General features: G+C 27.4%; 5 protein-coding genes across 6 annotated transcripts; 2 read left to right on the top strand and 3 right to left on the bottom strand.

Moving 5' to 3' along the window:
• Positions 1-390: 390 nt before the first annotated feature.
• On the bottom strand, positions 391-6052 carry LOC132916901 (U3 small nucleolar RNA-associated protein 4 homolog). The gene is made up of 15 exons (XM_060977334.1): positions 5647-6052; positions 5416-5584; positions 5276-5344; positions 5123-5207; positions 4874-5060; positions 4676-4794; positions 4061-4213; positions 3926-3996; positions 3617-3844; positions 3328-3523; positions 3160-3260; positions 2992-3087; positions 2747-2929; positions 2586-2672; positions 391-576 (listed from the first exon to the last, which is right to left on the bottom strand). Exons 1-15 carry the CDS (start codon positions 5748-5750, stop codon positions 457-459), a joined length of 1968 nt encoding a protein of 655 aa, XP_060833317.1. The 5' UTR covers positions 5751-6052; the 3' UTR covers positions 391-456.
• Positions 6053-8363: 2311 nt separating this feature from the next.
• Positions 8364-9772, bottom strand: LOC132919509 (transcription initiation factor IIB). The gene is made up of 2 exons (XM_060981175.1): positions 9550-9772; positions 8364-9466 (listed from the first exon to the last, which is right to left on the bottom strand). Exons 1-2 carry the CDS (start codon positions 9563-9565, stop codon positions 8547-8549), a joined length of 936 nt encoding a protein of 311 aa, XP_060837158.1. The 5' UTR covers positions 9566-9772; the 3' UTR covers positions 8364-8546.
• Positions 9773-9944: 172 nt separating this feature from the next.
• Positions 9945-13430, top strand: LOC132919502 (elongator complex protein 4). Its single transcript, XM_060981166.1, has 8 exons — positions 9945-10105; positions 10270-10439; positions 10588-10623; positions 10755-10870; positions 11081-11300; positions 12129-12367; positions 12502-12690; positions 13263-13430. The coding sequence occupies exons 2-8, from the start codon at positions 10310-10312 to the stop codon at positions 13362-13364; spliced, it is 1032 nt and encodes a 343-aa protein (XP_060837149.1). The 5' UTR covers positions 9945-10105; positions 10270-10309; the 3' UTR covers positions 13365-13430.
• Positions 13431-14989: 1559 nt separating this feature from the next.
• LOC132919517 (thymidylate synthase) lies at positions 14990-17799 on the top strand. The gene is made up of 5 exons (XM_060981188.1): positions 14990-15247; positions 15311-15470; positions 15562-15741; positions 15941-16287; positions 17372-17799. The coding sequence occupies exons 1-5, from the start codon at positions 15245-15247 to the stop codon at positions 17579-17581; spliced, it is 900 nt and encodes a 299-aa protein (XP_060837171.1). The 5' UTR covers positions 14990-15244; the 3' UTR covers positions 17582-17799.
• LOC132919526 (protein ILRUN) lies at positions 17616-21001 on the bottom strand. 2 transcript variants are annotated; one of them, XM_060981200.1, is made up of 5 exons: positions 20671-20992; positions 19658-19777; positions 19332-19561; positions 18762-18922; positions 17616-18418 (listed from the first exon to the last, which is right to left on the bottom strand). In XM_060981200.1, the coding sequence occupies exons 1-5, from the start codon at positions 20826-20828 to the stop codon at positions 18377-18379; spliced, it is 711 nt and encodes a 236-aa protein (XP_060837183.1). In that variant the 5' UTR covers positions 20829-20992; the 3' UTR covers positions 17616-18376. The 2 variants fall into 2 exon arrangements, with proteins under 2 accessions (XP_060837183.1, XP_060837193.1); XM_060981210.1 differs by lacking the exon at positions 19658-19777 and having other exon boundaries at positions 20671-21001.
• Between the last annotated feature and the right edge of the window lie 450 nt (positions 21002-21451).

Genomic DNA, 21451 nt, shown 5'->3' with positions numbered 1-21451 from the left:
AGTTATACAATAATTATTATGGTATTTTCTGTCGCCAGTTTATCCCAGGACCTTAGGCCATCCAATTTTAAAAAAATGTGCACAATAAAGTTTAAAGTTATTTGTAGTTGATCTTAGTAGATGAATGCCACGTTTTTGTGTGTTTGGTAAATATATTGTGTTAAAATTCTTATCAGTATCTGGGTCAAGAATTTTTAGAACATTATTAGGTGAATTTTAAATATTATGTTTTGTTGGATAGTGTTCTGTGTAAAGAATTTTCAATTCAGAAATGTTTGTCAAGTCTTTTAATTACAATAAACTATATACTCAGATGCTGATACCTGAAGTCAAATCAAATATACTACAGCAATTTATAGTTCTAGAATAAATAATTTATGTTTGTGAAAATGAAGGTAAAAAAAATAATACATTTATTACACATCTCTTAGTCAAAAATATATAAATATATATTGTTTATGTCATTCCAAACAATTTTTTTTTGTATACAGCTGGTAACTTTTCTACAAATGAACACGGATTTACTTCGACTGCAACTAGTTCTTCTCGATTTAAAAAGTCAAAAAACACCAAGTGCTAAATAACAAAAACCAAATATTACTCATTTTGAAAAAGATAAAATAAAAATAAAAATGCAAGCATAATACAATGTGTTGTACAATTGTAAGCATTATTATACAGTGCTAAGTGCAAGTATATAAATTACATTAAAGAAGATATTAAACTAGCAAACATATAAACATAATACTAAATATATATATAATAAAATAATAAAATATTATTATATATATAATCTTACAAACATATGACATATCAACTTTGTGTTCAGCATAGGCGGAGCTACAGGGCGTGTAGAAATGCAGCTTCACGCCCTGACCGGCCCGAAGATCCGCTATAATTTAAGTCGAGCAAAAATTTAGAGGTTACATTTCAAATATTACATTATCAATATGATTTCCAAAGAACTACCAGTAACAAGTTGTATTTGTGAGAGGTCGAAATTGACCAAAGTATTAAGATCTACCATGAAGCAAGAGAGATTGAATGCTTTGATGGTATTGATGGTAGAACGGTAAATGGCAGTCAATGTTGATGCTGTTATAGACGATTTTAAAATAGCGATAGATTTTAAGAGACGAATGTCATTATAATATTAAAGTAAAGTAAAGTTTATTTACGTTAATATATATTTTTAATTTTTTTTTTATTATTATTAGTAATGACATAAATAAAGCAGTTATATCTTCATTACATACTACAATCTTAATTATTATTAAATATAAAGTGACTATTAAAAACATTTTAGCAATTTTATGGAGCTCCTCTCCCAATCTCCTTCACATATTGTGGTGGGGGGATTTATATTCTGCATATTATGCTGAACAACACTTCTGGTTCCGCCTATGGTGTTCAGCAAAATCAATTGTATTTTATTAGCTTTAATATTAAGAGTGAATTGACTTATATAAAACTTTAAGGCAAGAACATTATATAAGCTTAAAGATTTGTTTTTTACAATATTTTAATTTTTAGCAAGATATAAAAATTGTAAATACTACAAGTTAAAAACACTCAGATCTAGCTTAAAAATAAAATATTGAAAAAATCCAACACTTAAGCATATAAAATGTTTTAGCCTTTAAGTTTCATAAAAGGTCAATTTACTCTAATATTAAAGGTAAAAAAACACATATATGGTTCTGCTGAACACAAAGTTGCAATGTTGTATGTTTGTAAAATGGAGACAACACATGCAGGATGTAGTGCAGGTGTAGAGTTCTCCTCAGATAATCAAGCTTAAATAAAAAAATCTATTTAAAAATAATTTGGTAATAGTATGGTGTAACGTTTATTTTCTAAACCATATTATGTGAGTAACATTATAATTAACTATTATATTAAATAAATAATTTCTTCAAATATAAAAAACAAAAATTAAAAACAACTAGTTTTCAAAGATGGTTTTTGGTTTATAATATTTCATGATTTTGCAAGAAACAACTACTAAGTGCATCATTTGGTTTTGTACATTTCAAATTATAGCTATATGAGGTTTGTTCAAAAAGTACTAGGATTCAAAATACTCTACTCCAAATGATATGCAATAGTCCCAATGACCTTGCCAGTTTTCAAGTCTTTGGAACTTTTCTTAAGTTGAAGCATAAGTTCAGTTGTCGTATTTGCTTTAATTTCTTCTACATATAAAACCGTTGTCCTTTAAATGCAGATTTCAATCTCAGGAAAAGAAAAAATTACATGGGCCCAGATCAGGAGAATAGGGAGAATGCGGGACCACAGATATTTTATTTATCAGCCAAAAATTCACGGAATTGACAGCGTTGAATGTGCTGGTACTTTTTGAACTGACATTTGACCCATGAGAGAACATTAGTCTTCTGATTTTTTGTAATTTAATTTTATTGGAAATATTCAATGCTATAAAATATGTAAATATAGTGGAAAAAACCGTGCCTCAGATCTGTCACTGCTGACAGTCTGCATGGCCGAAACTATAATGTTCTCCTATGGGCCGGAGTAAATAATTTTATTTATTAAAAACATTAATATTTATGATTAATACTCACTTCATAATTTTGAATAATCTTAAGAGAAAATGTAATGGGTTTAGATTTTAGTTTCTTAATTTTTTTTTCTGGATCTTTTGAATTATTCTAAAAATATAATAATAATAATATTAATTAAAAAAGGTTATTTTTAAGTTATATTATCATTTAATAATAATCACTTCATCTTTTGTCAGGACACAAATAGTATTATCATCCGAAAAAATAATAGAATCATTTCTAGAAGCATCAAATGTAATACAGTTAATTGGAAATGATCTATTTATTAACTCTGAAGGTGGGTTTAAAAATAATTGTTCTGAAAAGTCAGTGTATTCTCGTCTACTTAAACTATATTCTACAACCTGAAAAAATAAAATAAAATATAATTATATTGCTATTATTTTGGTGGCCAATGAGTCATTACATTTCGATTTGCATATGCTATCACAAGATTTTCTGTTATAGGATGAATCTTCATACTTGTGGGAGAACAATGATATTTCGGTAGAGTACAATAATGCTGGAACCAACAAACCATTATGATTATTACCATTCAGCATAATATAAATTATGGTTAGAAGTACACTCTTACCTTTCCTTCATTAAACACAACAATATTACTTTTTCTATCAGCTGCAACAACATATTTATTCCATTTAGACACTTCCAATAAATGTATTAAATCTTTAAAATCTATAAACAATAAATTAATAGATAGTTAATATAATTCTAGCTTAGGACAAGAAAATCTATAACTTACAAGAACTAGTGTCAATGCAGTATTTTGTTGATAAATCAAACTTGTGAGACATTTCTAAACAAACCAAAGTATTTTCGTGTTTGGTAGCAAACCATAAGTATTTGCTATCAGACGAAAATGCTAATTGGGTGGAAACATCACAATCAACTGGTTGGATGCCAGTTTTTTTAATCATTGGTTCACAAGTGACAGAATCCTAAGTTACATAATAAAAAATGTAATGAACAATTTAAAACTAGATTGAAACTGAAAAATAAATTGTTATCGATGAAAAAAATATATTGCGTACCATAATTAAACTAAATATTTTAAGTTTTTCTTCAGTTGAATAAACGACCCATGTGCCATCAGGTGAAATGGCTGAACATCTTACATAGTCATTTTTTGAATATTTTATGGTTACCAGTTTTGATAATTTGTTTTCATACTTATGTTTATCACCTAAATACCATACATCTAAATGGCTTAGATGTAACATCAACACATAACGAGCATCTGATGCTAAAGATATAGCTGACTGAAATTAAGATTAAAGTATTAAAATCATTTAGCTTCTGTAAATATATTTAACTTGTTCAGTTAAAGAAAAATAACTTACAGACATCAATGGAGGGTATTTAACCATATGTTTTGGAGGATAGCTGCTCACCGATAAGTATCCATCAATTCCTATAAAACAATAAATATTATTCCTATAAATGATGTAGCAAAAATATAAACATAATATAATTACCTCCTGAAAATAGTTTCCCTTTAAAATGAACTAATGATCGTACTTCTACTGTATGTGCCACTAGTTGAACGCTTCTTACCCATTTATTGCATTCAACACTCATGTCTGATTTCATGGATATCAGCTCATAACATACAATAAGTGGATCAACACCTAAAAATATTAAATAGTTAATGAGTAAGGTATAAGTGTAAATTTCTTTTTACTGTTTTCAGTACTTATTAATTTTGTATAAATTCATTATAATTTTTTATGCTTAACCATAATTTACAATAAATTTTATTTAATAAAAACAAGGTATTTAAACTTTTGCAAATATTAAAGAACTTTTGTTATAAAACAAAAATAAACACAGTGTAGAATCCTAGTTAAGAAGCCAACATCTACTATGACAGTTAAGGAGTTGTAACATTCATTAAATGTTTAAATTACCTTATATATATATATATTAATCTAGTTATAGATTTGAAATTAAAAAAAATCTTCTATGTATAATTATCATTATATAAAACAATTATCTCTATATTTAGTCTACATACATAATATTTACATGCTATTTTTTAGTATGGATGCAAACTGCAAATATCTCTTTAAATTATAGCAATAAATACTAACCACTGCAATAAACTTTAGTCTGTGATTCATCTAAACATACTATAAGTGCAATTGATTTTAGTGCTTGATAATTGGCAATATTTGTTCCTTTATTTCCATCCCAAAAACATAATTTACCACTACAACATAACATAAATGACAAAAATGTCAAAAAACAGTAAAAAATGGACATTTAATATATTAAAAGATTATTTTTACCGAGAATCAGCACTAATGATTGTGAAGTCATTGGTGACTGCTATTGATGACACAATTGTATCGGTTTGACCAGTTGGAAGTTTATGTAGAGCATGACCACTTCTTCGGCTGTAAATACGTAAAGCATTTATGGAACCTGTAACCAGCCATTCACCGCTTGAATCCCAAGAAATACAAATTATCTTACCTATAAAATAATATTTTTGTAATTTTAAATAAACAAGGTATTGTAATAAAATATTCTTATACCTTCTTGTTTGTCCATTAATCTATCATATGTCAAACCGTCTGACGTTATTTCAAATATATTAATATAACCATCTTGAGTTCCAGCCTATGTATGGTTATACATTGATTAAAAAATAAAATAAAAATTTGATCGTATTGAAAATTTAAACTCACGGCTAAACGTCCACTGTCTTTATGAATAGCTATACACCAACACGATCCAGATGTTACAGTTTTATTATACTAAAAGACAATCATAATGAATGAAAATATTCAGAACAAATCACTTGTGAATTTGTATAATTACTACTCACCAAAGGCGATAGACTATGCAGGTCGTGTTCCGTAACAGTGCCATTTGCGCTGCAGCTAAACAATCTCCCTTTATACCAAGCAAGACCTTCGACACTGCTGTCACATATCAACGTCCTGTCAATGTGTGGCTTATATGAGACATCCCATATTTCAATTGACGCGTTTGACCTATAGACCAAAACGAATAGACTAGTCAGCAAACGCAAAACATTAATCAGTGATGTACCTACCTTCCTATGGCTAGCTTTTGTGTCTCGTTTTCGACGACCATACATTGGATCGAAAGAAGTTCGGGCGAAAAGAAATTCACCCTGTGCACGTCGAATGAACCCATTATTGTCAGGTTATTAAACGCATTCACAAATAAATTAAAACGTTCTACTTTTTCTTATAGTTTTAAAACGAAATAGCTTTTCTGAAGTTAAAGTAAATTAGCAAATTATACTTTTAATTATTTGATTATATGGTAACAAATTTTAAATGTTTTATAGTTTTAGTTTATACAATTAAATCAAGTATACTTGACTACTTGACAATTGAATATTGATACTATCAACAATAACAACAATCATGCGTGAAAGCCACATGCTACGAGCGGATTATAGCAGCAATGCAGCATTTTAGCAGCTTAACAGTTTCAACAGTTCTATGGTTTTAGGACCGAGTTCCGAATGCGCATGCGTACATAGTTTTATTCTTTTCATTCTACGTTTTTGTATAGGAAAACACCATAGCCACGAAAAGTGATTTCACCGAATAAATTACTACGAATATCAGTTACTCCGAATGTGGCTGTTAAAAATGATGATACCACCCACGATTTAAGATAGTGATACCACCACAGGGCACAGAACAATCGTTATTCCGATAACGAAATATATATAAAAAATATAAATATTTATTTTTTCTGTGATTGTTACCTGCCGTTGGGTGATGAAAATACTGTAAATTAATTTTCATGTTTATAGTTCAAACCATGACAAAATAATCTATAGATTATTTTGTCATGGTTCAAACGTTCATGTTAAATTGTATACTAAATAAAAAATATTTAAACTTTTATGTTAATTTATGTTTGTTTTGTTTGTGACAAAATCACGGAATAGATTGATTAAATATACATAATATTTTGAAATTCGCGTAGTCTAAAGTAAATGAAATATAATATTATATTATAATATACTGTCAATCCATTATTTCCATAGATTATTTCTATTTAAATATTTTTTTAAAGTATCTTGTAGAAAATATGATTGTAATATTTCATAATAAGATATTGTAAGATCTTGATTAATATATTTTGCAAGTTTTTTATGTTTTTATTAATATGAAAAATTGGTTTATAAAACATCTATATACTATAGGTAATATAATAAAAAGTATTTCATACAGATTACATTAATATTAAAAACTTAGTAAAGGTATTTGGTAGATATTTGTATGATAAAGTATACAAAAAACAATTTATTGATGTTAGGTACATTTGTATATTAATATATTATGTTTTTTTTTATGCTAAGTTTAAATATATGTATCACGTTTTTTTCAGGGTATTTGGGTTTATATATTTGATTGTCAATAATAATAATAATTGTATAATAATCATAGATCTATAATATGACTATACTTATTAGTTATTTTAATGTATTACTATTATACTATTATAATAATTTATTACACTGATGTATGGAACTATAAAAAAATAAAAAAAACATTACTGGGATTAATAATATTACCAAATTTTATCAATAAATATATTAAAAGAAAAGGGGAAAATAGTATGAAATATAATAATACAATAGTAATAAAAAAAAAAAAAAAATCTACAACTAACACATAATTTTTGTTTGAGAAGGAAAATTCAATAATCTAAGCAAACTTTCCATCATGGCGAAGACAGAAATACAAGCCAATACTATAAATATTAGACTTGTATTAACCACATAATAGATTTCATCTATTCTGTGTAATAATCTTTGTCAACTATACAAATTAAACTATAAAAAAAAAAAATCATCACCTCTTTCTTACACTAATCAGCCTGGGTTCAAAGATTTAAAATCACAGATATTTAAAATAAATATTATTTTATACATCTGTTTTTAAAATATAGGATTTTATAAGACATGAAAATAGTCACTGCAATTTTAATATTTTATCAACAATTAGTTATAAGTTTATAACAATAATAGTACTTACAGGGTATGGTCCAATATCTTATGTACTTAGTCAAACTACCATATCATATATATATATATATTGTTTGTAACATTGTTAATTTATGAATACAGTACAGAAAACAAGTAGCGACTAACCGCCATTGATCTATAAATAGTACTTGACTTATGGAAGACTGAGTACTCAACTAATTTTTTGAATAGAATAGCATAGCATACCCTTCCTTTTCCTTAAAGTGGTTATGCGAGTTATATTAAAATTCTAGGGATGCTACTTTTTTAAAATTAGTTATATTTCCAAGTCAAGCACTGCCTAGTGCCTATAAACTGTCTTTAAAGTTCTATGCTGATATAATAATCTCAATTATTTTTTAAAATAGTTTTTTCAACACTCAAAATTTACTTACTAGATCAAAATACTCCTTTTATACTACAATACCTAGGTTAATATGGCATGTTTTATAACCTAAGTGCAAATATTGACACATTGTTATATTCAATTAATAAATATAGTCAATAATTAACCATAAAAATAAATTGAAACTACTAAATGGGAATAAGTTAAAAAATGGATAACTTATTAGAAATATTGATTTTTTATAAGGGAACATTAAATATTTTAAAGTTGTCAAAATTGTTTTTGTTTTAAATATCTAAATTTCATACATATGTATTATTTTATATTTTGCAAATTTTTAAAATGTATGATTTGGGTATTTGTAGTTTGTACTATTGGTATATTGTACCATTTATACATTAAAGATATTACATAGAAAAGACAAATATTTGTTTATTTTATAAAAATAAAAATACAAACAATATATTAGCCTCTTATTTTTTAGTCCAAGCCTTAATAAAAATAAATTGTACAATAAAATTATGAAAAATATATTTGTAGGATTTTCCATCAATGTTGTTTAGTTGAATAAGTAACATCTATACATCAGGAATACTTAGGATGTTGGAAGATCAGAAATCTGAGTCACAAACTTAAAGTCTTCTGGAAATAATAAAGTAGCATTAGCCAATATCAGTTTATATGACTGCTTAATTGTGACTTCTGCAACACCAGCAATATCTCCAATTTCTTTTTGAGAACGTTTTTCATCAGATGCTTGAGATGCCATAAATATTGCTGCAGCCGCTACGGATATAGGAGAACGACCTGGTACAATATCGTATTCAACTGCTTTTTTAGCAATATGAGTAGCTGCCCTTTGGACCATGTTTGGTAATCCCAAGTTACAACAAAATCTCGACATAAAATCTCCAGTTGTTATCAAATCAACACTGGTTTCAAGTGCCTTTAATATTAATTTAAAAACTCTTCCAATTTCTTTTTTACTAACTTTACTAACAGCACATATTTCTTTGAATGTTCGTGGCACACCTTCTTGCCTGCAAGCAATGTATAAACTAGCTGACGCAATTGCGTCATTTGATCGACCTTTAAGATTTTTGCCATCGTGTACTTGTTTGAACAGTACATTGGCTCTGTCCACAATATTTCTTGGCAAATTTATGCGATCAGCCATAAGGCCAATTTCTCTATATGCATTAAGTAGTGAACGATTGGTTGAACAAACCATACCCTTATTTTTATACTTCATACCACCAAACTCATCAAACGATGCATCACCCCTAGAAGGACCAACCAGTGTGGACAAATCAGAACCATTAAGTAATGGATTTTCAGCCCCTCCAACACGCGAAGGATCAGCACTATTGCTACCTTTGTCGTTACTGAAAGTCCTCCATTCAGAACCAACATCTATCACTCGATCACCAACCACAAGACCGCATTCTGAACATATTTGATCGCCAGCTCTATAATCTTCAATCAACGGGGCATCTGGATGCTGTTGACATTGCACTATACCAAAAAAAAAAAAATGTTTAAAATTATAACACAACATGAATATAAACATAATACTTATAAACAAACTCGAAACTCACCTAGATTTTTCGACATTATTCTGAACTTGAGTATTGCAAAAATTAAAACAAAATTGTTACATAAATGATTTAATTTATATTTTTTGTATCAGTTAACTTTCATAAGTTCGATTATAATTTAAAAATAGTCACAATAATAGTTTATCTCGTGCCATTAAATTTTAATAATAATTATTATTTTCTAAATAATAAATATTAAATAGTACATCCATTATCATATTTTGTGTTACTGAATCAAATCGACATGACGACGTCATGACCGTGGTCGTGACTATAATTCATATCATTTTTTATTTACTTGGTTAATGGTTTAAATCTAGTATACCTTAACATGGTTACGTTAATGTTATTCTGTGATAGTAGTATAGAACGATAAGACCGGTCTGTTATCAACGTCTAGATAACCAAAACCATGAACATTAGAGAATGATCGAAACATTCTTATAAAATATTGAAATATTTGAAATGGTATAGGTATTCAGTATTCACTATTCTAGTATTCTACTATTCTAGAAAGGTACGAAGTACGAACACTACAAACTACGAACTATAGGAAGTAGGTGTCCAACTATAAATTAATATTTGTTAATTATTATTATAATTATAACAACGCATTTTTTATACTTATATGTATTTAATATTAATGTCATAGATTAAATATATTTTATATTAAGTGTACAATCTATGTTTATGTTTCCAATTTTGTTTGCCTACGTATAGTACCTAGTGTAATTTGAAACACCTGATCAGATTTTCCATTATGTCGTTGAATTTGCAGTCACATACTATTAGTCAAAGAAAAAGTTTAAAGTTAAAAGGTACTAAAACATCAGTTACAAAAAATCAAATTTTAATTTCTACTGGTATAGTATCACTGGATGCAGTTTTGGGTAAGGACATACATTTGTGTATTATACAATATTAATACATTTAAAGTTTACTTGTGATATTTATATTTTGTTTTGTTTTAATTTTTTGTGTATTAAATTACACCACAACTGTTATGTAGATTAATTTTTTGCTCTTTGCTTTGTTTAGATGGAGGTATTCCAATAGGAACCGTAGCTCTTGTGGGTATGTATTTATAATTTCTTTTTAGTGTATACTAAGCATATTATTATGGCAACTTTTTATGTTCTAATATATTTTTTTATTGCTTTTAAACAGTAATATATTTATTGTAGCTATTTTGTTTTTGTTTGTAGAAGAAGAAAATTATGGTCGAAATGCATATTTGATTACAAAACATTTTATAGCTGAGGGAATTGTGTGTGATCATTCTATTTTAATTGCTGATGTCGAAAGGAAACCTGGAACAATTGTAATTTTTTTTATTTTTTTTGTTTTGAGTTAATTGTTTTTCGAATATAAAACTGTATATAATCCAATTATGTTTTAATGTATGATAAAAAAAAATTTACAGCTATAGTTAATATTTTTTTTTTTTTTTTGGATAAATAACAAAAAAAATTGTTTTGGTAATTATTTAGAATAAGTTTCAATTTTTTCTTTAGTTTGCTTATTGTTCTAGGCAAATGACTTACCAAAGCCAATTCATGAAGATAGTTTTCAACCAACTGATATTGTTGCTGAGGATTTTAAAATAGCTTGGCGCTATAGCCAAAATCCAATATATGATTCCAAACCATATCATACATCCATATCTTTTGGACATACATTTGATATGTCAGCTAAACTTCCTGTTAATGAATTACAAAACATTAGATGCTGGCCAGTCGATAAATCACAAGGTATTTACATAATACATAGTATCAACTGACAACTATTAAAATTACATTGTTATAATTATTAAAGAATAAACATTTATTTCTAAATATAATATTTATCACAATTATTAATTATGTCATTTTTTTTAAAATAATTTAGCGGTTTATTTGTTTTATACTTAGATAATTATAAAAATGGTACTTGTTTGTTATCTCCCGCCATAAATAAAATAAATTATATTTATTATAAATAATAAAAGGTTAAAAAATAAATGTATTATACTTAAAAATTTAAAAAAAATATGTATAAATATATAAGTAATTACAGGTATAATATTTTTATTTTATCATAATTAGAATAGAGGCCAGAACTCAAATATATCTTTTAAAATAATTTCAAATGTATGTATATTGTTTTCCGAGACGTGTTCTCCACATCAATTTTGTCAAATAATTCCAGAAAAATTTTTTTTGTTCCACGATGCTTTTTATTTTACCATTTAGCAGAACCCCACAACCTCTTGATGTTTTGGGTGTGTACCCCTGTGTCCAGATCAACAAAATTATAACTATGGTTAACAGTATTGTATTGGTATCCTGCTTGCTGCAAATTATTGTAAGCTTTCCAACAATTTCACAATATTATTGAGCCTGGTCTTATATATTTTTAATTATAGGTCATCCATCACGAGCTAAATATGATAATTGTAGAAACATTAACAGCACACTTTAAGGCGTGGCGATAAATTTTATGCGGTGTACTGACAGGGCGATAACAAATACCAAATAATTAAATTCATATGTATATAGAAGTTATTTGTAAGTATTATCTTGTTTTTGTTTCATCAATAGGTACCAGTTACTCTGAATTATTAGAACACATAAACACAGTAATAATTAAAGGCGGTTTTAGTACAAAAATTCCCGTTGAACAGAGACATGTATTAAGAATAACAATTAGTAATCTGTTTTCACCAATTTGGGATTTTAATGATATGGATGTTGTTACTTTTTTATACAAGCTTCGAATTCTTGTGCGTTCTTCATATGCTACTTGTCTTATAACAACTCAAGCTCATGTAATTGATGATGTAAGAATTTATTTATTTATTTTCTTAATGCTACATTATAGCATTGATTATAAATAGTGTTACTAGTATATTTTTTAGTATACTATTTATAATAAATGATTATAGATATGTTTTGATTTTTTTTTTTTTTTTAGGTGACTAAATGTCGGATAGAACATTTTGTGGATACAGTACTTATTTTCAAACCAATGGAATTAAGTTCATGTGCTGATTATAATGGAAAGCTTATCATTGGTAAATTGGCTTCATTTAACACGTTTTTATACGAACCTCTATCCGTAGATTGGGCTACAAAACTCACAAGAAAAAAATTATGCATTGAGGTATTATTAATATTTTGATTACTCAATGACCAGTGATGTATTCATAAAAATAACTATAGCGTACACTCATTTAAGTCAATGATGCAATGAATATTGTAATTTTATAATTGCAAAATTAATGAGATTCAACACTTTAAATAAATGATAAATTAATTAATTCAATAATATTAAATATAGATTGCTTAATTTTTTAACTCTTATACCATATTGTCAACAAATTTTTTTTTTAAAAGATTTTATGGTACAAGAGCATTTTTGTACTGAGTATACACTAAATTACCATTTATAAAACATATGTTGTATACCTTCAAAAACATCACTGTCAATGACCAATATTTGCTACCAAATAATGTTGTAATGCATATTTCCAGGGCTATGAATATTGTGATTGTGTATCAATTAATTTAAAACTAAAAAAAATTTACTATTATAAATTTAATTTGTCATATTCTTATTATGTAATATTATGTCTTGATTCATAGCTCTGGTGATTACAAATTACAATTTTAAATTGGAAACATTGTCCATTTTGTCTATTAAATACTAATTATAAAATATATTTTTTTATTTAGAAATTACATCTTCCACCATGCTTAAACACAGGGGATGATAATGAAAACATTCATACTAAGCAATTGTCATGTGCTTCAACAACTTCTGTATTAAATTTTTAGGTTATTGAAACCTGTCAGAATTTTATATATTTAGTTAAATAAAAATATATTTTTTTTTTATTTCAACCATGGTATTTACATAAATAAATTAGGTAATCATATTATCATCTGTTACCTACCTGTTTGTAAGATGTTAATTTTAAAATCCTTCTAACTTTAATATTATATTGTATATCATGAAATTCAAGGCATTTTAGTTTTTCTAATTTATACAATATTTCATATTTTTATTTAATTATAATAGTTGAAGCATAAAATTTAAAGATTTAAAAAAAAGTATAGGTGTAAGGTATAACATTTTTACTTTTTTTAGTCAAATTTTGATATATGAATGTTTGATTTTATTGATTAACAGCTAAATGATCGTTTCAATAATTGTTGGCTGAGTATTGTCGAATTTCAAGTATAATGAACAATGCATAATGAGTAATGACACTGTGGGATGCGATACGATAGCGATACTTCAAATGGTCTATTGGCATTTGGCACAAAGCGCTGCAGGTTACTTTGTTAGTCACAGATATATAAAATAATATTTATTTTTAATAATGTTTATTTTATATATCTGAGTGATAAGTGATAATATATACTTGTCATTTATTACATTTAATTTAATAAAACAAGTACCTATTTTAAATTAAATTAATATTATGAGTTATGACGACGGCAATATGGTATATATAAGACACGGGGAAAATGAAATACAACAATTGGGCCGTAGATTTTTATTAAATACATCTGTACTAGTACAAGAAATGAGAAACTGTATTCATAATAATACAATGAATGAAGAAATACAGGTATTAAATATACTAATATGAACGGGGATTTAGTTTAATGTTTAATGAACATAATATGTTCAGATCTAAGATCTAAATAGTAAATGGACAATAAAAAATATAACAAATCTTATGTTTATTAATAGAAATGGGCCACCTCTTAGTATATGGAACCCAACTAAATATGTTGGAAGCTGGCTGTTGCAGCACAGATTGGCCGATGATAAACTGTTCAAGGAAAGTGGAGCTATTACAAAAACAAAGTGAAAAATTTTATAAATTATAAATAATATATAAATACATTTTCTATAATGGAATTATATATTATTATGTATTTAAATATATTTATAATAATAGATAAATTTAAGTTATTTGGTATACGTAGGCCGGGGAGCCCCCCACGTATTACAAATTTCTCAATTTAGGTGTATACCCAAAAAAATATTTATGACTACACCACTGTATCTGTGTTGTTAGTAGATCTGTCATTTATAACAAGACAAATGAAATTTATAATTTTAATACTGTAGTATTGTACTATTGCTATAGCTGTGGATATTGTAGAATTACTAGAATTGTAAGATAATGGTTATTGGTTATAATAAATTGGTTATCAATTTATTACCAATGGTTATACGAATATTATTTACGTCCATGACAAAATATATATTTAAAAATATGTCCATTTAACTCATTAATCGTGATTTAACTCAAGGCTTATAGATTATAGAATAAATCTATTTTTTCATGTTATACATGATGTAGAGAAGATATTCTTTACATCGTGATATTAAACCACAGTCCACAGATATATAAAATAAATATAAAATATAAATTATTATACAATATATCTGTGGTGGATTATACTAAAATACTATCAATGGACGTCATGTGATAAGGTTTTAAACATTTTGATAATAATACGTTAACGGAAATGTATTCACTTGTTGCCTGGAGTGCTGAGTCCGGCACTACGGCATGTTATATATTGTTGAGTGTTGACTAGTTGACTGCAGTTTTCTTGACTTTGTTATTTCCTTTAAAATTTACAATAGTTGTTGTGCGTTGGAGTCGTAAAATTTGTTTAAACATTTTTGAAAAATGGTAATTTTTATTTCCGTGTGCACAGGTATATAGCCGAGTATTCCTTGTTATTTATTTTTGCAGAGTGACACAGATACTGAAGAGATTTTTATTAACGATGACGAACAACAGTACTTGGATCATATAAAAAAAATACTAGAAAAAGGACACAAAAAAATGGATAGAACTAAAGTTGGCACGATTTCATTGTTCGGCGCTCAAATGCGTTACAATTTGATGGATGGTAATAAGTAATAACTAATACATAACAACACATGATATCAGCAGTTACTGATGATTATTAGTTTTATCAAAACTTGATTTTATTTACTAAGGTATTTTTCCACTATTGACAACAAAAAGGGTATTTTGGCGAGGTGTCGTTGAGGAGTTATTATGGTTTATCAAAGGCTCAACAAATTCTAAAGAATTATCTGAAAAAAACGTAAAAGTTTGGGATGCTAACAGCACACGTTCATATTTAGACTCGATTGGACTTAACAATCGCCAAGAAGGTAATTATGAAGTATAACTATATACATGTAAGTAAATATAACAATGTTTTTCTGAACAATTATGATTTAATATAAGTATATGAGTGTTAATATTTACCTCTCAAATGAAGATATTTTAAGTTTAGTTATTTTCTTATATTATATAAATAATAACAATAATGCATTACATACTATCTAACTATCAAAATGATATATTTAGGCGATTTGGGACCAGTTTATGGATTTCAATGGCGACATTATGGTGCCGAGTATATGGACGTGCATACAGATTATTCAGGAAAAGGTATTGATCAGCTTCAAAATGTTATTGATACAATTAAAACTAATCCTGGCGATAGGCGAATGCTTATGATTGCTTGGAATCCATGTGATGTTCCTAAAATGGCCTTACCACCGTGTCATTGTCTGGTACAATTTTTTGTGGCCGATGGATATCTGTCGTGTCAAATGTACCAACGATCAGCTGACATGGGTTTAGGAGTACCTTTTAATATTGCCAGTTATTCGTTACTTACATACATGATTGCCCATGTCACTGGATTAAAAGTAAGTACCTAGCTGTACTCGATAAAAATTATTTAAGTATTTTAATCTTTTATTAATTTGAGATAAAAAGTTTTAAATTAATTGAATGTATAATCAATTGTTTTTAGTAACTCACTTGTCATAGATTACTATATTAATCTAATGGAGCAATCATGGGCCACAAAATTATTAGTGAATAGTGATTGTAAAATGTTTATGCAACCCAGCATTAAAAGGATTTTATACCCGCATATTGTGTTGTCTCTGTCATACATATTATATACAATATACAAAATGATTGTTTAGCAGAATTCATTTTGTATTGTTAACTTTAAAATTAGAATAAATTTACCAATCATCAAATTTAAAGGTAAGGATATCATTTAGGACAGAGGTTCCAAACTTTTCAGGCTAGGCCCCCCCTTTATGTCAACCCCAGACCTGAGCCCCCCCTCTCAAACAAATAATTTTAATAGTCATGTTTAAAGTTACAAAAAGTTAAAAACAAACAACAAATTTAGGCTAATATTGATATTAATATTACAAATTTATTTAAAATAAAATGTATTTTTTATAAAAGGTGGTAATTAATCGGCCAATTTTAATGTGATAGGTGAGCTTGCTTTTATTATTACGGACATTTTACAAATTTTTTCTGTTCTACTAATGCAATGTTGATTTTTAAAATTTTCTTGCGCCCTCCCTATAAAGCTTTTGTGGCTCCGCAGAGGGTCACGTCCACACTTTGAGAACCTCTGATCTGGGACATGTCATATGCTTCAGTCATAATATTTTACATACCTATAACTCACTTTAAAATGATAATATCAATAAAAGCATATGACATGTCCTAGATAATATTATTACCTTTATGTTTGATAATAGGTAAATTGACTTCAATAATAAAGCTATCAACATAAAATGAGTTCAGCTGAACGAAAATTTGCTATGATATAATATTATGTTAGTAAGACAGAAACAACACATCATGTGGGTATAACGTCCTCTTAATGTTGTGATACAACAATTACATCATAATTTCATATCATGAATTATATAATAATTTATTTAATTAATATTAATTATTTTTGAAAATATTTTATAGCCTGGTGAATTCATTCATACATTGGGCGATAGTCATATCTATCTGAATCATATTGATGCACTCAAAATGCAACTTCAAAGAAAACCCAAAAAGTTTCCCATACTAACTATTAATAGAGAAGTTAAAAGTATAGATGATTTCAAATTTGATGACTTTACATTAACTGGTTATAATCCGTATCCAAAAATATCCATGGACATGGCCGTATGAAAAGGATATAGAATATGAATGTATGAAATCAACGTATATTTTAATAAAATAGTTTATATTAATTAATTTAAGGTACATACATGCATACATAATTTTTGTTCACATAACACTTGAACAACGTATACACGGTATTGTAAATCAAATGTTTATATGAGATGTCCACAGTTTTTAAATAAGTTTAAAATAAAAGTAAAATAAAAGCTGTTGAGCAGTACTAATTATGGCGTCATTTTGTTTAAGGTATAAATATAGAAACCAATAAAATATGATTAAGAGAATTGTTAATATAAGGTTTAAATATACACAAATATCATATGTATACAATATACATATTTGTTTATGTATAAGACAGAACTTTTAAAAAAAAATGTTAAACATTTTAATTTTTTTGAAAAATGTCTTATTATATTTTAATAAAACTAGTTTTACTTATAGAACTAGTTAGTTATGTAACAAAAAATATATATTGTCATGATAAAACAATAAAATATAAACTGTACATTTTATATAACAGACACCTGATCATGACATAATGTAACTTGGATTTTGCAAAATAATTTCATTTATGACAAAACCAAAAAAATAAAATAAAAATATATATCAAATAGATTTCTTACTTACTAACTTTATGCTGAAATCATAATTTTATTTCAACCTTTAAATTACCACTACGTAATTTTAAGGTTTATTTAAAACTATATATTATTAAAATAATGTTTGTAACAAAATTTAAAAATTATCATATTCAATGTTCAATAATGTAACAAGTTGAGTCTCAAATAACCAAATTTATAATCACAATATATCACTTTCCATATTGGTTTGAGTATCAGTGTCCTTAAAAAGAAAAAAAAGAAAACACTTCAGTAAACACACAATAAAGATAATAAACAAATATTAATGTTGTTACATAATATAACCACTAAACTGATCAAAATTATAAAAAAAAAATCAATATTAAAGAAATAAAATGTTTACATTTTTCTAACATACTTTAAAGCAGTGGTGGCCAAACTACAGTCCACCATCATTTAATATCTGGCCTGCGAAAGAACTATAATATTTTATATTTACGTAAAAAAAGTTTGGCCACCACTGCTTTAAAGTATTAAAATTATAATAACTTAAAAAAAAAATTATATTGTATGCTAATATTTTAACTTTTCCATTTAGAACTTACTTGATTTGTTGGTTGGTTTTGCTGTGATGTAGAAAAGGGATTTAAAACGTTTGGTTGGCTTTGCATTGGAGAACCCAAATTAATGCTTTCGACTAACTGTCTCGATAATTCATTTTGAAATGAATCATTGTCTTCTACCTGGACTAAAGTCCAAATTGTATCTATATTAAATCAATAGACTTCATTAATATTGAATTTCTAATAATTATTTAACAAAAATCTATTGGGTAAATCAATTTATATATGAATAATATAAGCCTGAAAGCAAACATTCTGGGATTTTTTTTTTTTTGTGTATCAAATAACTGAGTATGAAAATGTACCTATTATTTTTATTTTACAAAATGTCTTACAAACATTTTAATTATTAGAAAATTTCAAATTCAGGACACTGTATAGAATATCAATAATATGATTTAAATTTGTCATAAATAATTGTTTTGATCATAGTTTTAAATAACAATATGTTTAATTTATATTAATTAATTTTTTTTTGTACGGTATTATAAAAAAAAAAAAAAAATGAAATATTTGATTAGCAAAAATAATTATATTTAAAAATATATTTACCTCCAAAATATGTTCCTGTTGGCAACATCATACGCCATTTAGACTGATATGATCCAGGTTTAGAAGGTGTTATAAAATCAGTGCTTAGTGTCATGGTACACCCAGGTTCAAGCGTTGTTGTTGGCAACGAAGTGTAAACAGAAATGGAGTCTCCTCCATTGAACTGGAGAGTACAACCGGGTGGCCACTTTATACGACCATTGTTCTTGACTTCCCAGGATTTTGTAAACCTATAATGAACACAATATAAATTATGACATGAGTTAGGAGTATATTATAAATGGCGATAATTGTATGATTAAAAACTGTTGACATGCACACATTACCGAAGGTTTGGTGGCAACTGCAGGACATTTTCACTATTTTCGTCCCTGACCAAAGACATGGACGGTATTGCACCTTCATTGTTAACGTCAAAATATGTACCGACAGCCCTATGCATATTCCTAACACACAAATTTGTACACTTGTTAATACATTAATATTGTCTTCAACAATGTTTCCCAACTTTTTTTTTACTCGCGGAACCTTTACAGGAGCTTAAACATTTTGTGGAACCCCCATATAATTTTTGGAGCTATTCTATGTTAGAATCATAATTCAAATCAAAAGTATTATTAATTAAATTATATTTTTCCAAATTTCTCATGGAACTCTTAGCACCGGCTGACGGAACCCTCAGGTTCCGCGGAACACCAGTTGGGAAACACTGGTCTACAAGAGGTTTTGTGGTTTTCCTATGCAAACTGAGAATTATCTCGTCATGTCAGTCAGATATATCAATGTCATATGGCTTACCCAATAGAGATTTTGTCTCAGGTAAACCAATATTGATTAAAATAATAATTTAAAGATTTAACAATCAAGTAAATAAAGTACCCTTAAGATTCTCGTATTTGTAAAACGCCCCGTTAATTTTTGATTTCATTAATTATTCACATGAGAACGTTCTCAGTTTGTACAGAAACACCCTGTATTATTATACATTGACTCTATAGACCAGGGATGGCGAACCTATATTTTTACTAATGTGTCAACTATTTTGATTAGATTTTATTTGCATAAAAAACTTTTTTTATTATTATTATTGATCATTCCATTCCTACAAATAATTAAAAATATATTCATAAAACACTAAAAGTATAAACGATACAAGAGTATTGTACGTCGTTCAAGCTACATGTTGATCATTGGGTTTTTGATGTTTTTTGCTGGACAGTTGCTAGTCACTGAAAAGCGTGCGACCGTCACAAAGAGACATGCGTGTCATTGGCACGCGCCATCTCTGCTATAGACTTTGTATAATACACGTCCGTCGTTCACCGATAATTCTACTTACCAGTCGTTCATCTCTAGGAAGAATACTGCAGCGGACTCCGTTAGCTGGTCGCCAATCAGCTCTCGCAAACCCTTAACCAGATTCTCCTTGTCCGTCGTGCACAGACAGTTGAATTGGCGCAAGAGGTTCTGGTCCAGCGGGTCATTGTCTACGTCCATTTTACGGCGATGTATACGCGATCGGACAAAACGATAAGTCACAGAAAGCGTTTGGAAAAGTTATATTTAGGTCATACAAAAACGTAAAGGAGATTATTTTTTTGAGATTACACTGTATGTCTGTACCCGCGACGTCTGTCCACTGATATATTTTATTTTGTTATTATTATTATTATAAATTGCGGAGTTGATTGATAAAGTGATTGTGCGCAGTGGTGAGTGGTGGTGCTGATACAAACGACATAATAACTTACTATACTTAGAATTTGATCACGTTATTTCGTTGAGAATTGTCCGGTAGATATCGTTCGCGTCTCCCGTAAATCATATTATTAATTTTCTTTATTGCCAATTATAGCCTATACTTGATTTATGTATATTAAATATAATAGGTTTACTATAGAATATAATTAATAATATGAAAGATTGCAATTTGAATTATTTGAAATAATAGATATGTCTTATTTTTATATCGATACCACGTCATATATGATATATCACAGTGGACCTTGATCATGCAATATTATTATTTTATTTTATTAATTGTATACGTATTTTATTATTTATTTAATTATTTAAATTTTTAAGTCCTAAATGCGATTTAATATCTTAAATCTTCAACA

Source organism: Rhopalosiphum padi, chromosome 1, assembly GCF_020882245.1.
Source record: "Rhopalosiphum padi isolate XX-2018 chromosome 1, ASM2088224v1, whole genome shotgun sequence".
Lineage (NCBI taxonomy): Eukaryota > Metazoa > Arthropoda > Insecta > Hemiptera > Aphididae > Rhopalosiphum > Rhopalosiphum padi.
Note: the sequence above shows the minus strand (reverse complement) of the source record. Positions and strands in the feature narration are given on the sequence as shown.

Excerpts from the sequence above, each read along its gene's own strand:
- LOC132919526 (XM_060981200.1), bottom strand. The coding sequence starts at position 20,828 with ATGGACGTAGACAATGACCCGCTGGACCAGAACCTCTTGCGCCAATTC. Across the intron at positions 19,778-20,670 it reads TTCCTAGAGATGAACGACTG|GAATATGCATAGGGCTGTCG; the intron begins GTAAGTAGAATT and ends TTTGTGTGTTAG. Across the intron at positions 18,923-19,331 it reads AACAGGAACATATTTTGGAG|ATACAATTTGGACTTTAGTC; the intron begins GTAAATATATTT and ends GATTTAATATAG.
- LOC132919502 (XM_060981166.1), top strand. The coding sequence starts at position 10,310 with ATGTCGTTGAATTTGCAGTCACATACTATTAGTCAAAGAAAAAGTTTA. Across the intron at positions 10,440-10,587 it reads ATCACTGGATGCAGTTTTGG|ATGGAGGTATTCCAATAGGA; the intron begins GTAAGGACATAC and ends TGCTTTGTTTAG. Across the intron at positions 12,368-12,501 it reads AAGCTCATGTAATTGATGAT|GTGACTAAATGTCGGATAGA; the intron begins GTAAGAATTTAT and ends TTTTTTTTTTAG.
- LOC132919517 (XM_060981188.1), top strand. Across the intron at positions 15,742-15,940 it reads ACTTAACAATCGCCAAGAAG|GCGATTTGGGACCAGTTTAT; the intron begins GTAATTATGAAG and ends TGATATATTTAG. Across the intron at positions 16,288-17,371 it reads CCCATGTCACTGGATTAAAA|CCTGGTGAATTCATTCATAC; the intron begins GTAAGTACCTAG and ends AATATTTTATAG.
- LOC132916901 (XM_060977334.1), bottom strand. The coding sequence starts at position 5,750 with ATGGGTTCATTCGACGTGCACAGGGTGAATTTCTTTTCGCCCGAACTT. Across the intron at positions 5,585-5,646 it reads CAAAAGCTAGCCATAGGAAG|GTCAAACGCGTCAATTGAAA; the intron begins GTAGGTACATCA and ends TTTGGTCTATAG. Across the intron at positions 2,673-2,746 it reads GTGTCCTGACAAAAGATGAA|AATAATTCAAAAGATCCAGA; the intron begins GTGATTATTATT and ends TTATATTTTTAG.